At 42.5% G+C, this 17559-nt stretch overlaps 1 protein-coding gene across 1 annotated transcript in view; it reads right to left on the minus strand.

Annotated features, from left to right (window-relative positions):
- itga5 (integrin, alpha 5 (fibronectin receptor, alpha polypeptide)) overlaps window positions 1-12866 on the minus strand; it is a 38237-nt gene extending 25371 nt beyond the window's left edge. Inside the window, exons 1-2 of the mRNA XM_053317337.1 lie at window positions 12478-12866; window positions 3596-3726 (exon numbers count right to left, since the gene is read on the minus strand). Of these exons, the coding sequence (XP_053173312.1) occupies window positions 3596-3726; window positions 12478-12686 (340 nt within the window). The 5' untranslated portion in view covers window positions 12687-12866. The remainder of the gene's footprint in view (window positions 1-3595; window positions 3727-12477) is intronic.
- Between the last annotated feature and the right edge of the window lie 4693 nt (window positions 12867-17559).

Below are 17559 nucleotides of genomic sequence, written 5' to 3' on the forward strand. Positions count from 1 at the left end.
GGAGTCACGTGAAATGCTCTCAGATGAAAATAGGGGAGATTCAGAGGGGCGATAAAGGGAAACCCAGAGACGGGACAAAACAACATGTCATCTGACTGAAGTCCCCCTGGGAGGCTGGTTAGCGCTATGTGACCGGCCCAGTCTCTCCTGGGACCAGCAGAGGAGCGTGGGGGTCTGGAGTGCGTCCATAGACTCGTTTGTGCCTTTGAACTGTGTGTGAGAGGACAGCCATTAGTGGGGCTATGGCCTCTTACTGTGAGAGTGTATGTGTATGTGTGTGTGTGTGTATTTTTGTGTGTGTCAGTGGGGTAGAAGACAAATGGCCAAATTCACTCATCACATCAGCTGTCCCTGTGGGAGTACCGACAGCAGGAGAACAGAGGGGGACAGAGCGGAGGAACAGAGCTCTGGTTTCTCCCGCTTCCCTCTGTCGCCTCACTCCCTCTGGCCTCCTCACCTCCCCTCCCTTCCTCCCATCCTGCATGTGCCCCTATCACACCCTCTCCTGCTGCCCTTGCTCCCCTCTCCTCCTCTCAGATCCACAGACTCCATAGAGCTCTTATCTCAATGGAAGAGGAAGTGGATGGGAGGGTGCCTCTGGACACTTTGACCCAATTAGTTAGGCTAATTAAGAAGATCTTTGGCCTGTGGGTCAGGGCTCAAATGCACCAAGAGACAGAGGAGACCCACTGACACCACTTTGTTATAAGAGTACACAAGGTACCAATTTTCTAGTGGAAGATAAAATATAATATAGTAGTGGTCCTTCATTCAAGCATTCCTAGTGAAAGTCTTTAAAAAGAAGGTTCTGATTGGCAGCGTCACCATTGACTCGCTGTAGCCTTTACTATCAGAACTGGCAAAGAAAACACAGTCGTAGCTACAATATATTAATTGCAACAATAAATGTCATCTATGTAACAGCTGTTTGGCACAGACACCTCTGCATACAGATGTCCATGTATCGAGTAATCCTCCACTATATGACGACTCTGCTGTGATCCAGATGTGTCGGAACCGGCTCTGGCACGCCTTCAAAGCCCCTGTCAAAATATGAAGGACACTCACTGACAGCCCAGGGGACTAACCTTCACTGTGAAGCCTCGCTGCTTGCACATGACATCACTCGCCGTGGCCTCCAGCCAGCACCCGGGATGTGCAACACATTTTATGTTGCAAGAAAAACAGTGTAAAAATAGTAGAGAAAAGGGTACCAAGCAGCGGGGTCCAATAAAACAATGTTGTTAAAACGGGCTTGTGAAACACTCAGTGGAATATTTCTCCCTATTGTGCATTATGGACGGTAAATTTAGGCTGGCTCGCAGTGCTGAGCTTTGATTTCTCAGGAAAGAAGCCAAAAGTGTTGTGGTAACAGTCCTTCTACATGTGTGATTCATACTGTTTGTGTGTGTTTGAAAGGTTTAATCTAAAAGCTTTTTAATTACACACTCTTTTTAGTCCAGCTGTCCCTTTCCTCACTTTGCTGTGTCTCCATTGTGTAAAAAAGGCTGGTGGCTATTCTGTCAGCACACCGAAACATGAATCCATTCATTAGACGACTTCATGGACTTCCTTATGTTCTCCCAAACCACTTTACCTAATAACTGGAGACCTTTTGTCACGACTGATGGTGTCTACTTTACCTGTAATACAAACAGAAGATTTCTTTGTCTGACCTATTTGTTTATTGGTTTCTTATCTCCCTATAGCTCCTGGGGCAGGGCAACACAAACACGACCTGGAGGAAGGAAGGACTATCCTTCAAAAACCTCTTCAACACCCCATTATCCTTTTCATCCCCAAAGAGAGGACACAAACAGGAAAAAAGGGCTCATCCCGTGTCCAGGAACCAACGTAGCCAACAACAGTTCAGTGGAGTGGAACGCTGACGCCTGATCCAGACGTAATGCTGACAACAGAAGCAGAAAGGAAATGCTCTGCTGGCTTGAAAAGGGGACTGAGAAGCTTAAACAGCAAACGGTTACTCAACTTCTCAGACAACCATGCAGTAAGACAAAGGGCAGTATTGGTAAATCGGCACAGTTAAAATTTACAGAGTATTTGTTTAGCATTTCACCTCAAGCAAAATAATAGGTGAACACATTTTTCTTTGGCAGCTAATTAAAAGTCCCAGATCTCCAGCCTTCCAAACAGCATGTGAACACAACACCTGTACAGACATGGATGAAAATATTGGTACCTTTGCACCTTTTTTCTGTATTAAGATGAAACTGACAGACGTATAAAAAGGTATCCATCAGTCTTAATTTCACATTAAATATAACTGAAACTTTGCTTTTGATTTACAACTTAACATATTTAACACAATAAAAACAATGAAAATAGCTTGGCCAAAAATATTGGTATACTTAATATTTTGTAGCACAGCCTTTGGATGCAACTTTCTGTAACTCTGAGGTTTTCAACACTTCTCCACTGATAGTTTGGCCCACTCATCTTGTTCTCTCAGGTTTGATGTGTGCAGTTTTCCAACTGCATGTTTCAGCTCTTTCCACAACTGTTTAATGGGATTCAGATCAGGACTCATAGCCAGCCACTTCAGAACGGTCCAACGTTTTCTTCTCATCCACTCTTGAGGGATTTTTGATATATGTTTGGGGTCATTATCCTGCTGGAAGACCAATGGTCCACAACTAAGACAGCATTGTGATGCTGGTCTGGATATTTTTCTCCCAAATGGCTCAATAGTCTTGTGATTTCATTGTGACCTGCATAAATCCAAAGCACCCAGTGCCTGAGGCAGCAAAGTGACCCCAAAACACCACTGAGCCTCCTTCATGTTTCTCTGTAGGCATGGTGTTATTTTCTTTGAAAGCTTCGTTTTTTTCTTCAATAAATATAGGGTTGGTGTGATTTACCAAAAAGCTCTAATTTTGTTTCATCTGTCTAAAGCACATTCTAGCAGAGGGACTGTGGCTTCTCACCATGCATTGTGGCAAAGTCCAGTCTGGCTTTTTTGCGTCTTCCTCTTAGAAGTGAGGTCTTCCTGGGTCTTCTATTATGGAGCCCATTTTCATTCAGACAACGACAGATGATGAGACTTGAAACTAATGTACCTTGAACATCAGCTTGGATATGTATTGAAGTTTTCCTTGGTTCTTGCTCAACCATTTGAGCAATCCTCTGGCCAATTTTCCTCTTACGACCACGTCCAGAGATGTTGGCTACAGTTCCACGGACCTTAAACTTCTTAATGATACTGGCAACAGTGGTCATAGGAACATCAAGCTCTTTGAAGATGTTCTTGTAACCTTTATGTTGACATGCTTGGCTATTACCTTTTTTTCTAATGTCTGTAGACCATGCTCGAGTTTTTCTTCTGTTTTCCATGTTCAGTGTGATGCACACAGCAGAGTGAGTAATTTTCTCCTTTTTAACTGACTGCGTGATTTTAAGACTGAAAACACACATCTTTTTGTTTTGTTTCACAGCAAACTAAAAACAGACATGCACTGATAATAAAATATCTTTTAATTTAAACACTCTTTAGGGTGAATGGTGCATTATTTTAATAAAATGCAAGGATACCATTAATTTTGGCCAAGTCTGTATTTGTGTCAGTCATAAGGCTTACCTTCGGTATCAAACTCAATTGCGTGACAATCTGATTGGCTGAGGCCCCATGGACAGTAGAAGACAGAACCTCCCTCTTTAACATTGACCTGGTTTGTGTTGGCCTTGGGAGCTCCTATCACCACACTTGCACTGCAAAGGAAAGACAGAAAGAGAGACAACTTGCTGTAAGTCAAAGATAGGTCAGAATCCTTATAGGTGAAACCTGAGTTTCTTCACCAAAGTGCTGTAAAGGTTTGTAATCTTTAGCTCTTAGCCTGGCCTCAATTAAAAATTGCATTCTAGACCTCCCACTCGACAGCTTTAAAAACGATGCAGTGTGCACATTTTACCGCTTAGCAGGCTGTATTCTGACTCAGGAGCAAAACATTTTAACAGGTTGCAGCACAGTTTTACATAATCCTCTACAACCAGGGGAAATTGCTGCTATGGCATGCATGTGTACACGTGATGTTCTGGGACACACTCACTTATGTGCTTGTGTGCAGTCAGACTCACAAGGAGAAACACTTGCACGGTCACACATGCATCCCTGTGGGGCACATTCAATTGGAAAACAAGAAAGCAGACAGGCTAAGTGGAGTCACACTCTTGTTTCCACAGCTGTGACACCAAACATTCATGTCCTTGAAGTTACATCGTACAACTACAGGAGGGGTAGCCGACCACTTCAACAGACATTAAGAATCACTGAGTTTGCAGGTGACTCCAGCTAAGAACACGACGAACAGAGATGAAAGAGAGGGAGAAAAGACAGAGACGATGACACATCAATGACGAAAACCAAGAAATTGTCATGTTTAGGTTGGGGGGAAAAATAGATAATGTGTCTTAAGTGGATGGCTAACCCATTACCTCATTCTGGACACACTTGACCTGACAAGCATCACAGATAGTTTGCCGACATTGATGTGGGTAAAGGGGGCATGAGACCACTGAGGGCAGACGGTGCCTAGGGGGGTCCAAAACAGGAAGAGCGCACCCTTTCCTGCCCTAGATCTCCCAATAGTGCATGAACGTTTACATTTTGTCTAAAGTTAGCATCCTGCCCCCAAGGATAACTACTCAGCAAGGTCTAGAGGAAGACGGAAGTTCCAGTATGAGTCAAAAAGCAGTTTAACCGTGCAATATTCCAAGGTCTCGTAATCCTTGCTAATTAATCCCATTAAACCTATCTATTACCTCAGATGAAAGTTATGGGATAGCTTATGGAAAAACTCAGAAGTGAGCCAGCAGGGTGTGTTGGTGGTCAGTACAAAGCTATGGTTTTGAAAACACTCAACTGTGGTAGAAGAAAGGGAAGGTCACACACACACACACACACACACTCAGTTTAATATTTCAGCATTACCGGGTCTTAATATCTCAGAAGAGGTACAGTACATCGCCAATTCCAAATGTGGAGCAGAAATTCCCAGTTTGTGTTGGACGAGAGAAAAAGAAACAAACCAATTCAACTTGGAGAACAAGAAATTGTGCCCCCCTTTATTTCTGACCACATGTGCAGACACAGGAATATCCCACTAGAGCAGCAGAGCTCCACCTGTACAATAATCTAAATCACAGAGCCTTCCTGGTTACAGATTTTGAGACAGCTGAGGATCTCCCTGTCTTTACACTCACAAAAATATGCAAGCAGTCAGTAAATATGTAACACAAAAGGACAACACTTCAACATTCATCAAGGAGTCAGTACGCCTGTCACCTGCAAGTCCTGCAAGTCATATTGAGGAACATACATTTTAAAAGATAAACTTACTTTTAAGACAAATTCCCCTAGGCAACAAGGCAGTAAAACTTTCCTAGCAGGCAGAAAAGTAGAGTTCAACTGATGTTTCAATGGCAAAAACCTTTTAGAAATAATCTGAATGCAAGCACATGCATGCTATAAACGACACCACTGGAGGAGCATATACACAATAAAAAAGGCCAAGGAAATTGGAAGCAGCAGCATCTTTTGTTGAATCAGATTTGAACAGAGACCCGCCATCATCGCTCGTGGCTGCTTTTCAAAGGGAAAAATACAGGAAATAACAAAACAGGCAGATCGCGCTTTAATCAGCATTTTGGCAGCTGAGGCGTGTTTTCACTACCTTGCACAGACACACACACATGTGTGTGTGGACATACATTTTCACACAAACACAGATTGATAGTGATCTGAAAGTACTGTAAATGAGGAGGAATTAGCATTTAATGGGTCTTTATCTGGCAAGGATCAGTCTACTTCTAACTAGCATTTCCCCGCCCCTAAACCTTATCTGCTATGTGCTCGAAAGGTGAAGATTTTGTAGCATTAGCATTTAATGAAGCTCTATCTGCGACCGGCTTGTTGTTGCATAATACATTTCTTTGTGAAGGTAGGGGAGTGTTTACCGGCTCTTGGGATGGGTATGCAAATGTATGTAATTGGTTGAGGGCAAGTGACCATCAGCTGTTCAGCAGACATGCTCTTTCTGTTTTGAGCAACAGTGAATGAAGTTCGTCTAGACTGTTCTTTGTGGGATTGAAATCAGCACCATCACACGTTTGATAGGGATCACAGCATGCTGACAGATGTATCTCAGCATGCATTTAAAGAGCCATGACCAGCCTTTAGTGACACTCACTGAACTGTTTTGGCTACTGGAGAAATAAGCCAATCTTAATTTGCTCTTTTGTCAGCTTCAAGTTGCAATGGGAAAAACACAAAATCCATTTCATAATTGAAAGAGTTGAGAAATGCCCTTGTGGGGGAGTAGGTGAATAAGGAGCTGGCAGCTTCACCATGTCTAGCATAGTCAACCCCACCAGCTGCAATACAGCAGCCACTAATGACCTCCACCTCTAAGTTGACAATTAAGCGTTAATTAAACTACTGTAAGTGACTCTGGCTGCAAGTGAGGAATGCATAAACAACAACTTCACTGTAACCAAGGACAGGGTTTGTCTCATTTGAAGCCCAAGCAATCTGAGGACGTTCTACAAAAAAATCTCAACATACCATAATTGCCAGACTGTAACCACTATTTTATGTGGGGTTGAGAAATTAGGGGCAATGCAAAGTGCTGGAACTTGCTGATGTGACACTATCATGCGTAGCCATGGCTAATGCATTTTATGATGAGGTTATAGAAGGACGTTGTCAGAGGGCAAATTCCTCTACTGCTCTCTCCTCCCCAGCCCAAACATTTCCCCCCCATTCCACATTTAATTGTCTTCTACACAGCTGCAAAACTGATGTCACTTGAACGCTATTATAACAGATTTAAGCAAGAGAGAAGTAGACCATTTGTTAAGCCTGCTAGTGCTGGCTGTAGTCACCATCTGCAGTCATAAACACGGCTCAACGAGCGCTATGGCAAAGATGCCCGGGGAGCGGGTGGAGCGAGAAAAAGGAGCTGGTCTTCACAAGCTTCAGCAACACCTGAGCAAAACATGAACAGTGAACCATGGAGTTTACGCACTGAGCTATCAACACATGCTTAAACACTGGAGTGAGGTTCATATCAGTAAAAGAACTCAAGCAGTGACCTGATCTGAGCCGGTGGCAGCTCTTGACCTTCTCTGCTCACATTCCTGCAGTGGAGAAATGTAGCATGCCAAAATACAACAAACATCTCTCTCCCTCCCACTCTGAAGAATCATCTCACCAACATTAAATTACATCTGGAACGACAGAGACAGAAATATAGAGCGGGGGCGGCTCATGATCAGCAAATGAAGTGAATAATTGTATGATGTCACACAACATCAATTTTGACTTTCCAAAGAATGCGTGGGTGAGTTACATCAATTGAATGACAAAAAAAGGAGAAGCACAAGAAGTGTGTGATGACTTATTCTAGACCACATGGAGCCATACAAATAGTCTCACGTCCTAGCCAAGGCCAGACAGTAGCTGTTTGAATCCTTACGGCTGCCATATGGACGATGGTCTATTCACACACACACACAGGCGCACACACAACATACACACGTGTTCTCAGTGCTGCTATCCAGGAGCTTGCAGATGATGAGAGTAGCAGTGCCTGCTGGGATGGCGTGTGAGTACAGAGAGTCTACTGTGCTTTCCTGAAGCCACTTTTTTTTGCAAATGGTCAGATGGTACTGTAAGTCACAGATAAAGGATCTGTATCTTACTCAACAAGCCTGGAGAAAGACATGTCTTTTATAGCAATTCATAGACAACTCCACATCCCAGGATGAACTTGAAACAGAGCCATTGAGATCTTAACCCGCACCAAGCAATGTTGATAAGATAAACAGTCCAGTCTGTCAAGGATCTGATCTCACCATCACCACAACCATTTCCTCACTATCCACAAAAGGATAATAGTATTGGGCGACAGGTGGACTACAAATATCATGTACTGATAGCCAAAGTAGCCAAAAAATGTTGTTTATTGTCATACAAAAAATTGCGTGGACATGCTAAGGCAACCGGAGATCACAGTTTAGGATTTCATTTTGCCGATGGGTAGGAGTTAAAAGTCTGGAAACTGAATCAGCAAGTTGACACCAAGCTGATTTAGCAATCATTGTTTTTATTTCCGACCTTTCAACAAGCAGTAATCATTCTTAAACCATATTCTTCCATTCTTATGAGTGTTTTTACAGTTAATGTGTAAAAACCAGCAGCTGTTGTGTCAAAACCACCAACCATGTAAAGTCAGTGAGAAAACAGTTGTGGCAAGCAAGAAATTTGAGACACCCTGCCATTTAAAAAAACATCAAAATGACTTGTGGTCAAGCCTATGCATTTTGTGATTGCAAACTGTTTCCCAACCCCACCCCCAAATACACACCACCTCTTACTACCACAGCCCAACTGCCCTAAAATCCTCCTGCAGAGAGTTTAACTGCTGGTGCTTCACACCTCTCCACAATGCCCACGTCAGGGGGTCCAGTCCTCTCACCTCGGGATAGAGAGGCTGTTGTATTAAACGTGTGGATGGGGGGGGTGGAGCAGCTGTTGAAACACTTTGTCTGTACACCCCCAACGCAGATGCACCCACACATGCTTACACACACACACACACACATCCATAGACAGTAAAGGCCATAGATTACATCTAATTTCCATGTCAAATATGAGAACTGATGCTAATTTGAATTTCATCAAGTAGATTGTTGTAAGATGGCATCATTTACTCATTGCTATATAAAGGATTGTCTTTATCAAGTTACCATAGATGTAAATCATTTTGTGACCTAAGGGTTAAAACAAACCAGGCCCGTAGGCAGTCAGAGATTAAATCTAGTCAAGTATGAGTCAGGACGACCCTGAACAGCAGCCAACTCCAAAGAAGACATGACGTCCTGGGGGCATTCCCAACCTTAGTGTTTAAAGCAGGGATTAAAGCAACAAAAAGTGTCCAGGAAGAAGTGTGTACAATGTATTGAATTAAGTATTATATGGATTTAAAACTGCTTTATGTCTGAAACCCTTGACATCATAACCATTTACACCAACATCATTTATCAGTGAAACACACAGGCTCATTATATTATCCCCACTGACTAAAATCTAGACAGACACTTTTTGTTTGAGTCAGACTGCTGTATAGCCAGGGTAAGTATATCCCAATTGACTTTTAGAGCCACAGACAATGACGTTCCCAACCTACTGCCCTGATTGTTTTAGGTGTGTACAAAATTTTAGCGGGCCAATAAATTAAGAAAGATATGAATCATAGTTATAGTTCCCCCGATGGAAAACAGTAAACAAATTCTGTTGTCAGACAAAGAGTCCTATTGTCTGCATCTGATGAAGAACCTGGATGACGAAAAGCTTGGCAGCCCAAATATACAAGCTGTGTTCCTGCAAATGAAACACTGGCTTGATTTAGCAACAGGTCCATAGAAAAGGACACCAGTGAAAACATTAACAGAAATTAGACTGATCATATATGGAGAGGGACATTGGCGTAGACACAGAGAAAACATAGCTGCTTTAGTGGCCACAAGAGAACCCCAATCCAATGTCAATATTAGTTCAACTCTTACCCTGTTTGAGGGGGTAAACTCCAGGAGAGTGACCTACATGGACCGGCTGACCTCTGCATGTGCTCGTCATGGCCAAACCATCCGTGAGCTAATGCACATCACCGACACGCCAATGAAGCATATGTATGGACTGGAACATATTACGGTCTCCATCAGAGAGTCTTCCATCATTGAGCACTGACATAGCTTTCGTATGACACTTATCTCACTCAGTGCTATCAAAAAAGTCTATCTTGAGATATTTCTTATTTAACAGTCACTGCCTTCACTTGTGGAAAGGCATCAGAGGCTCCCTTTCACACACTCCAGGTCGGGTCTGTTATTATTTACAGCCCCTGACCTTTGACTCTTTCTATCTCAGTATGATCCACTCCCTCATCTCCGCCTGGCACCAGAGAAAGTCAACGAAGAGTCAGTTTGTGTTTGATTATTAAGTGTTGGAGGAGAGAGTCATCCCTAAGAGGTCCTTCCCATGATGTAGAGGTGGGTGAGCATGGGGTATGACATACACACACTGCAGCAGACTTTGAAGAGTTCAACTTAACTCAACATGGAATAACATACACACACAACAGGGGACCATATATCCTCTTGCCCTTCCTGTGTGTATCTGGCAAAAGCTGTCAAACACAGTTCACAGACATTATCCTCAGGCGTTCTTCCATGGTGGGCCGCCTGCCAGTGTCCAAACTTAATTTTATTACGCCAGGCCGAAGGGCATGACAGACCCGCATATATAAACTCATTGTCAAAGGATCAGCGTCACATTGGGAGAAAGTAAGCCTTTGTGTTTGTTGGTAGGCCTGACAGCATCTTCCTCCCCTGTCGCTGCATCTAAATTTGTCATAATTTTCATTTTCTACCAATACACCACTGTAGTCCTGGAGTGATGAACACCATTTGGCAATGTTTTTCAAAAGCAGCAATAATTTTACTCACAAGTTCCGAGCTAAGCTTTGTTCATCTCATCCTGACAAGAAAAAACTCCCCATTCAACCCTCAACTGACCTCACCCCGAGATTCCAGCTTACTCCCCCACTCACCGTGTCTCCACAGCATTGGCGATGATGACGTGATGGCAAAGCACAAGAGATAACAGAAACTTAATTCACAGCTTTACTGATATATTTTAAATGTGTCAACTTCTAAGAGACTAGTGGCAGATATATGTGGTTTGCAGATGAACATGGATCTGACTCGTGATCTTAAATCTGCTCTCTCATACTTTATTTTGCTTGACATTTGACCTGTCAACACTTAGCCAAAGGAAAATTACAGGGCAGTGAGGTTGTAGGAAGCTACACTTAAATATTATTCCTGCTCTGCAAATTCAAACTATCATCTCATCTCCTCCACCATAAACATGGTATCCCAACTGGAGAAAGATTCAGATTAAGTCATCAGTAAGATGACGTCTACTCTGTCTCATACTTAATGAGACAAGGAGAGATGATGGGGAGAGAGGCTAGACGATGGGGGAAGGTCTAGGGGATGGATGAATTAAAAAGCCCTGCAGAATGACATCAGCACTGGAGGAAGTAAGGAGGGGGATGTTGGAGAGAGACCTTGTCCGTGCATACAAGCTTCACGTCCTAAATCATACCGCTCTGTTGAAGCCCCTGCTTCTCATGCAGACAGAGAAATAAAGACCAATAGCGGCAGGCTTTTAAAGAGAGGGTTGGGAGGGGAAGGGGGGAAATCTCCCCTTGTCTGACTGTCTGCCGTCCAGGGAAGTTGGGAGGAGAAACAGGGAAACTAGAGCTGCTGCGGGCGGCCCACTCGGCACAAAGCCCTTTCTTAAATCCCAGCACACTGGCTGGTTGAACATTCGGCCGAGACACTGCTGGTGCTCAGCAGACACAGACTCAGCCAGGAAGTCTGATTATGTCTGAGTGAAACCTTGACTACATCTGCACAACCTTTTGTTAATGATTATTACGATTACAGGGTTGGGTACTAGATTCACCAGAATGTACTGAAGGCTTAGCAACTCAAATGTAGATCTGTCAGCAACTGGATTAACCCATGCCTTGTTTTTTTTCATTCATCCCTGTTGATACAAAGACTCTTATGTTCCTATAGGACAATCAGGATGGCACAAGATTATAATATATTCTCCACAGACTAGACTCAACCACAGGCATCTCTTGCATGAGTTTATCTCCCTCACTATGACTGATGCCAAAGGCTCCTGTGGAAGAATGCTGAGACAGTGGCAGCATGCTGAGTGTCACAGAGATCACATCCCCACTGAGCCAGGAAGCATCACAATCAGCTGCAGCATTTCAGACCAATATGATGTGATGGCTAAGCAGTTAACAGGCTTTTTCTGGCATTTAAAAGCAGGGCAGATTAAAAGGTCAGAATTAAATGCAATTTTGTAGGACAATAAGATTAGGATTTGAGGGTGATTCCAATGATTTTTTATGATGAAATAACCACTTTTATGATGGTACCAATCGGGTTTTAACATATAAGAGTCATTTAGAGCACAAATGCAATTTCCTGGTAAATTCAATTACTGTGACTTAAAGTGACGCGCTGTGCGTAAAGCATGTGCCCAGAGAGCACAGTATATACAGAAAAAACTCGATTTAACGTCTGAGGCAAAACAACATCCCACAAATGAAATTCGTGTCTTTCTCCTATTGGAAACGCACTGTGTAACTTTACCAGGGGAGTTGTAAATGTTCTGAACTTTGGCAAAAATCTCCGATAAAGTGCAATGGAAAGTTTACACGCTGCGCGCAACATATTTGTGTACAACTGAGATTTGCCCAGTGCCCAGATACAATTATAAACAAATGTTGTTTAATGGTGAAAAGACCATTCTCTTTCCTTTTTTACGATGAGAAATTAGGAAAAATTGATTATTAATCTCTTAATGAAACTCACCTGGCAGAATCTGCCAAATAAAAGTCAACCGCATATCCGAAGTAGCTCCCATTAGGTCCGCTGTAAACAGCTGGGTTCTCCACGTCCAAGTTGAACGCCTCGCAGACAGGCTGGGAAAAAGTGAGTAATAGCCCGAGAATACAAAGGAGTGAACGGGCGAGAAGGGCTACTGTCCCCGGCGTCTTTGCGCGAAATCGTTCCAAGCCCATTTTTACGAATAAATAAGTCCACGAAAGTTTCTTTTCAATGGCGAAATCGTCCCAATGTTCGTGATTTCAAGTCCACAGAGTAAACGTAAAGACAGTGCTGGAATATGGCTAAAACTGCATCCCTGTAACTCTAACCGGCCAGTATCTCATTAATGCTCCGTCAGCCTCTCTGTGCGTCCTCGCTCCTCTCTGTGACTCTCTCCAGGCCCACGCCTTCTCTGCTCACCTAATCATGATACATAGGCTGTGTCCCAATTTGGTCCAAATTGCGAGGCTGCATCCTCGAAGTGCGCATTTCGAGGCCGATTACGTCACAACGCCGCGCGAAGGCTGTCCCAATTCGAAGAGTCCTTCAAATGCAGCCTTGAAATGCGGCCTTCTTTTCCCTCTTTTTCGAGGATGCATCGCTACTATCCTTCGCGGCCTCCCAAATCCCAAGATCCTTTGCGCGGCGCTGTTCAGTGCCGCGAAAACACAACAATGGCGACACCAACAGGTGAAGACTTTTCATTCAAGTGTATGTATTGGTTTGTTTTATTTAATTATTTGTACTTATTACTACTAATACTTTTATACTTTTACTAATTACTTATATTTTATTACTTGACTTATATCTTTATTTATATATATATAAATGGACTAAGATGAACAAATTTAGATTTTAATAAAGAGCTACGTTTGGGATTATCACTATTATATGTTATACTTCATTATTATCATTATTATGATAATTTTTTGCTATATTAGAACCCTTTTGTCTGTTGACATAGTAAAGAAAAAACATGTTTTACATTACATTTTGTTTTATTTTTGTTTTAGGGAGCAAGGAGCAAACCGAGCTCCTGATTAAACAAAGAGGGGAAAATGACCATCTATTCACGGGGGGCAAAAACTCCGCCACGGCGGGATGGAGGCAAGGCTGATGTCCATTTTTGTACATCTTTGCATCCCTGTGTTGATGTGATCTTGTGTTTACCTTTTCTCTTGCTTCCCTCTGTGTTTAGAGCAATACTGGGAAAGACTGGGCTGGAGGGGAAGGTCCAGCCCTACCAGGCCAAAAAAAAATGGGACAATTTAAAAAAATATATATAAAGTAGCCTACAGGTTTGGATTAGTTTTACTGTTACTAAATACTTTTGCTGAAAATTGCTGACATGATTGATTTCCACTGCCTTAGGATTGCAAATATCCAGGGACAGGGGAGGGGGCCAGCGGCAAGTCCACTGCTGGCACTTGGCCGTGGTTTGTCCTCATGGATGAGGTACTGGGGCAGAGGCCATCTATTGCCCCCCCTGTCCTCATTGCCTCCATCCGTGAGGACACACCAGGGCCAAGTGCCGCAGTGGGTGAGCAGGAGAGTGAAGAGGAGGAGGAGGAGGAGGAGGAGGAGGAGGGGGACCAGCCAGGGCCCAGGAGGAAGAGGAGGAGGGAGGATGACCTCCTTGACCTCATAAAGGAGGACATGAGAAGGCAAAATGAGGCAGAGGAGAGGAGGGAGCAGGAGGGGAAAGACAGGATGAAGAGGCTCTTCTCTCTCCTGGAAAAGTAATAGAAAAATAAATATACATCTATATAGATGTGTTTAATTTGATTTTATTTATGAACTGTGTTTATTTATGATTTTTCTTTATTTTTTATTTGATTGTGAAGATTTTGATGTTTTATGTTGTTATTAAATAAAAAATATTGTTCATTGTTACACGTCTATTCCATTTAGTATTTACAACTTCAGTACAATTTATAACAGGGTTGCATAAAGTGCTACTGTTCAGGAAGAACAAGGGATTAAATATTTTCTTTTATTATCAAGTGATGAAACATTTCACTATTTACAAAAATTACATCAGAAATAACTATTTAGAGATTATTATTATTTTATTACTCTTTCTCTTGTGTGTTTTCCTTCTTTCTTTCTTTCTTTCTTTCTTTCTTTCTTGTGTGTTTTCCTTCTTTCTTCTCCTTTCCTTTATTCTTCTCCTTTCTTCTCTCTTATAATTTTGTCAGCTTTTTCTCCGTCTTTTCGGTCGAGACGTCTTTCTCGTCTTATGGGCGGGAACAGCTGGTGACGCAACCAGGAAATGCCTCGAAGGCTAGACCGTCTCATTTCACAACGGTTGATGCGTCCTTCGGAGGTTCCTCAAGGATGCATCCTTCGAAGGCCGCAAAGGCCGCGTCCTTCGAGGATGCAGCCTCGCAGTTGGGTCCAAATTGAGACACAGCCATAGAGCAGGGAGTTCCCACAGCAGTGACTAAAGTTTTGGAAGAGGAGGAGCCTGTGATTCCCCAAAAGAAACACTTTGGACAGGGCTCCTCTCATCCACAACCTATCTCGAATTATTTGTTTACCAGTGTGGTAAAAATGCGGTCACTTTTGCAATTTTGCGCCTGAGACTTTCTTATCAACGACACTAATTAACCAAAAGAACAATGGATCAAAAACCCTTCTTCTTGACTTTATCTCAGAGTTATCTTCACCTTTTGAGGCTGAAGTTGCTGTCAGACAAGACAACCTGATAGGTGATGGAAAGGTCAATGAAACTTCAAATGTCCAACTAATATATGGTCTGCTAGTGACATGTGTCTGCTCCCTATTACATGATAATCTCTTTAATCTTTATCTATTGAGGTTTTCACAGATAAGACAGCAATGCTGTTATGAAGCATCACTTCATCTCTCTTAAACCCAAACTTTATTTAGCAATGTTGTATTTAGCAAACATTATGTAACAGTTTCTTTAAGTGTGTATCTTTTTGATAAATAAACACACCCAAGGCTCCACTAGTCACGTAAACTTCCCAAAATGTTCAAGTAATAACTAATTAGCACAGCCCCACACTAATTATACCTTTACCACACACCCTTGCAAGTGAATGTGTGATCCATATGCATTTCTATCTAATTACAGCACAGTTCTGATTTAGGCGTATGATTTTTTCTGATGCTGTGAGGGGTATGTGGGAAGATTTCGTATTCCTGGTTCTGAGTCACACGAGAGCGAGGAAAGTGGTTAGGCTGCGAGAAGCAACTACTCACTGAAATGGGACCTTTAATAAACCTATCCAGGCAGGCTGGAATTAGTGACTGTTGGTTTAGCTGATTCACTGGAAGCCTCAGGGATTGAACACAGGGGCCAAATTTGGCTGTGTGGCAGTAGCAACATGAACTCTCTGTCAAGTGCTGCTCGTATTTATAACTAAACTGAAGCACCCCGACACAGGGAACATACAGCCTGGTGGGGGTAATCCTGAGTGTCTGGGGGGTAGAAGGGAAGGGGGTGGCAGTCCACAGCTGTTGGGGCCACTTGATGGTTCAAAGCCCTAATCCTAGAGTGGTCTCATTCTCTCACTCTGTTTTTAGGTCTAAATGATGAAGATGAAGTAGAGCCGGACTTCAAGGCGTGGTTTGAAGTCATCGAAATCAGTTCAAACTTTCCCACTGGAACCATGATTTGGTGTTTCAGACTAAGCATGAGAAGATGTTTGTGCATCTCCCACAAACACACTGATGAATTTAAAATAGTAAGTTAGTCACCTCATGTCAATTTGATTTGTGTTTCTGGATATGCTGGAGGTCTGAAGCCATAGGCGGCCTACATAGTCATGTACACAGAGTACCATGACCTCATGTATGAGGTCAGTCAGAGGGGACAAGCAAATACTTTGGAAACAGATAATACTGGTATCAACTGTCTGCCTTGTACTGCACAGCTCTTGTGTTATCTACACACACAATTATCTTATTTGACCCTTTAAAGCATTGTGATTTGACAAGAGAAATATTCCTTTGAAGTGTTTTACCCCCTGTGTGTGTGTGTGTGTGTCTGTGTGTCATTCAGTAGCAACTTAACCTACAAGCCAGTGTATATAAAATTGTTTTCCAACGGTTTGCATATTTTGTGTGTGAAGCCAAAGCCTGTTCTGCTCTTTGGTGATTCGTAATTGAGTCTGGCTAAGTGAACAGTATTTTCCATCTCGCTCCAACTGTGATTTCCGTTGAAAAAAGGGGGTGTGGTTTTTATTCCAGTGCCTCAGCTTTGACATCACCTCTTGGCCGCTATGGCAACAGATCTGAAGTGCAGCAAAACACTTATGGAACATTTCATAGGACTCTACACAGCTGGCCAACTATTTTAAATATAGACCTGACACATTGGCACTTGTGCAAGGCCAGGCGCATATATATATTATACATACGTGCACACAGACACACACAGTCATGAACACACACATTCACATGACATTCATCCTCTCTGGTAACCGAGCATACGTTTTCACATAAAGTGAGACTAATTATTATTAGAACTAGCAGAGGGCCACTTACGATGACATTGTCTTTACACAGTTGTATCAAGATATGAGGGTGCGGAGTCATTGTTGTCATGGAACTACTTCTCAGTATTTTATTCTTATTTTTATTCTTTTACTTCTCAGTTCTTTACATAGCATGACAGAACACTTTTTGTCCCCCAAAGCAAAGGAAACATAATCGTCACGTGTCTGTCATCTGCAATATCATTTAAAGAAATGCATTTGAAAGAAGTACACTTTGCTTTTTTGCAGGGGGCTTAAATGAGAGAGATTGATACCACTCTCATATGTGTTTGGTAAATATGACGCTGGACCTATAAGAGACTTGGAGACAGGGGGGAAACAGATAAACTATAAAAAAGGTAACAAAATCTGCAGCTTTAAAGTCCACTAATTAACACATTTCATTTCATTTAATCTGCACAAAACCCAAAGTGCAAAAACAAGTTGTGGTTTTATAGGCGTTTATGTGATGTATAGTTTTTCACTACCAAACAAACAAACAGCTATGATCTATATCAGTCTTCTCATCTAACTCTGCAAGATGAGCTAATAAAAAGTGGTT

Source organism: Scomber japonicus, chromosome 4 (assembly GCF_027409825.1).
Source record: "Scomber japonicus isolate fScoJap1 chromosome 4, fScoJap1.pri, whole genome shotgun sequence".
In the NCBI taxonomy this organism is placed as follows: Eukaryota; Metazoa; Chordata; class Actinopteri; order Scombriformes; family Scombridae; genus Scomber; species Scomber japonicus.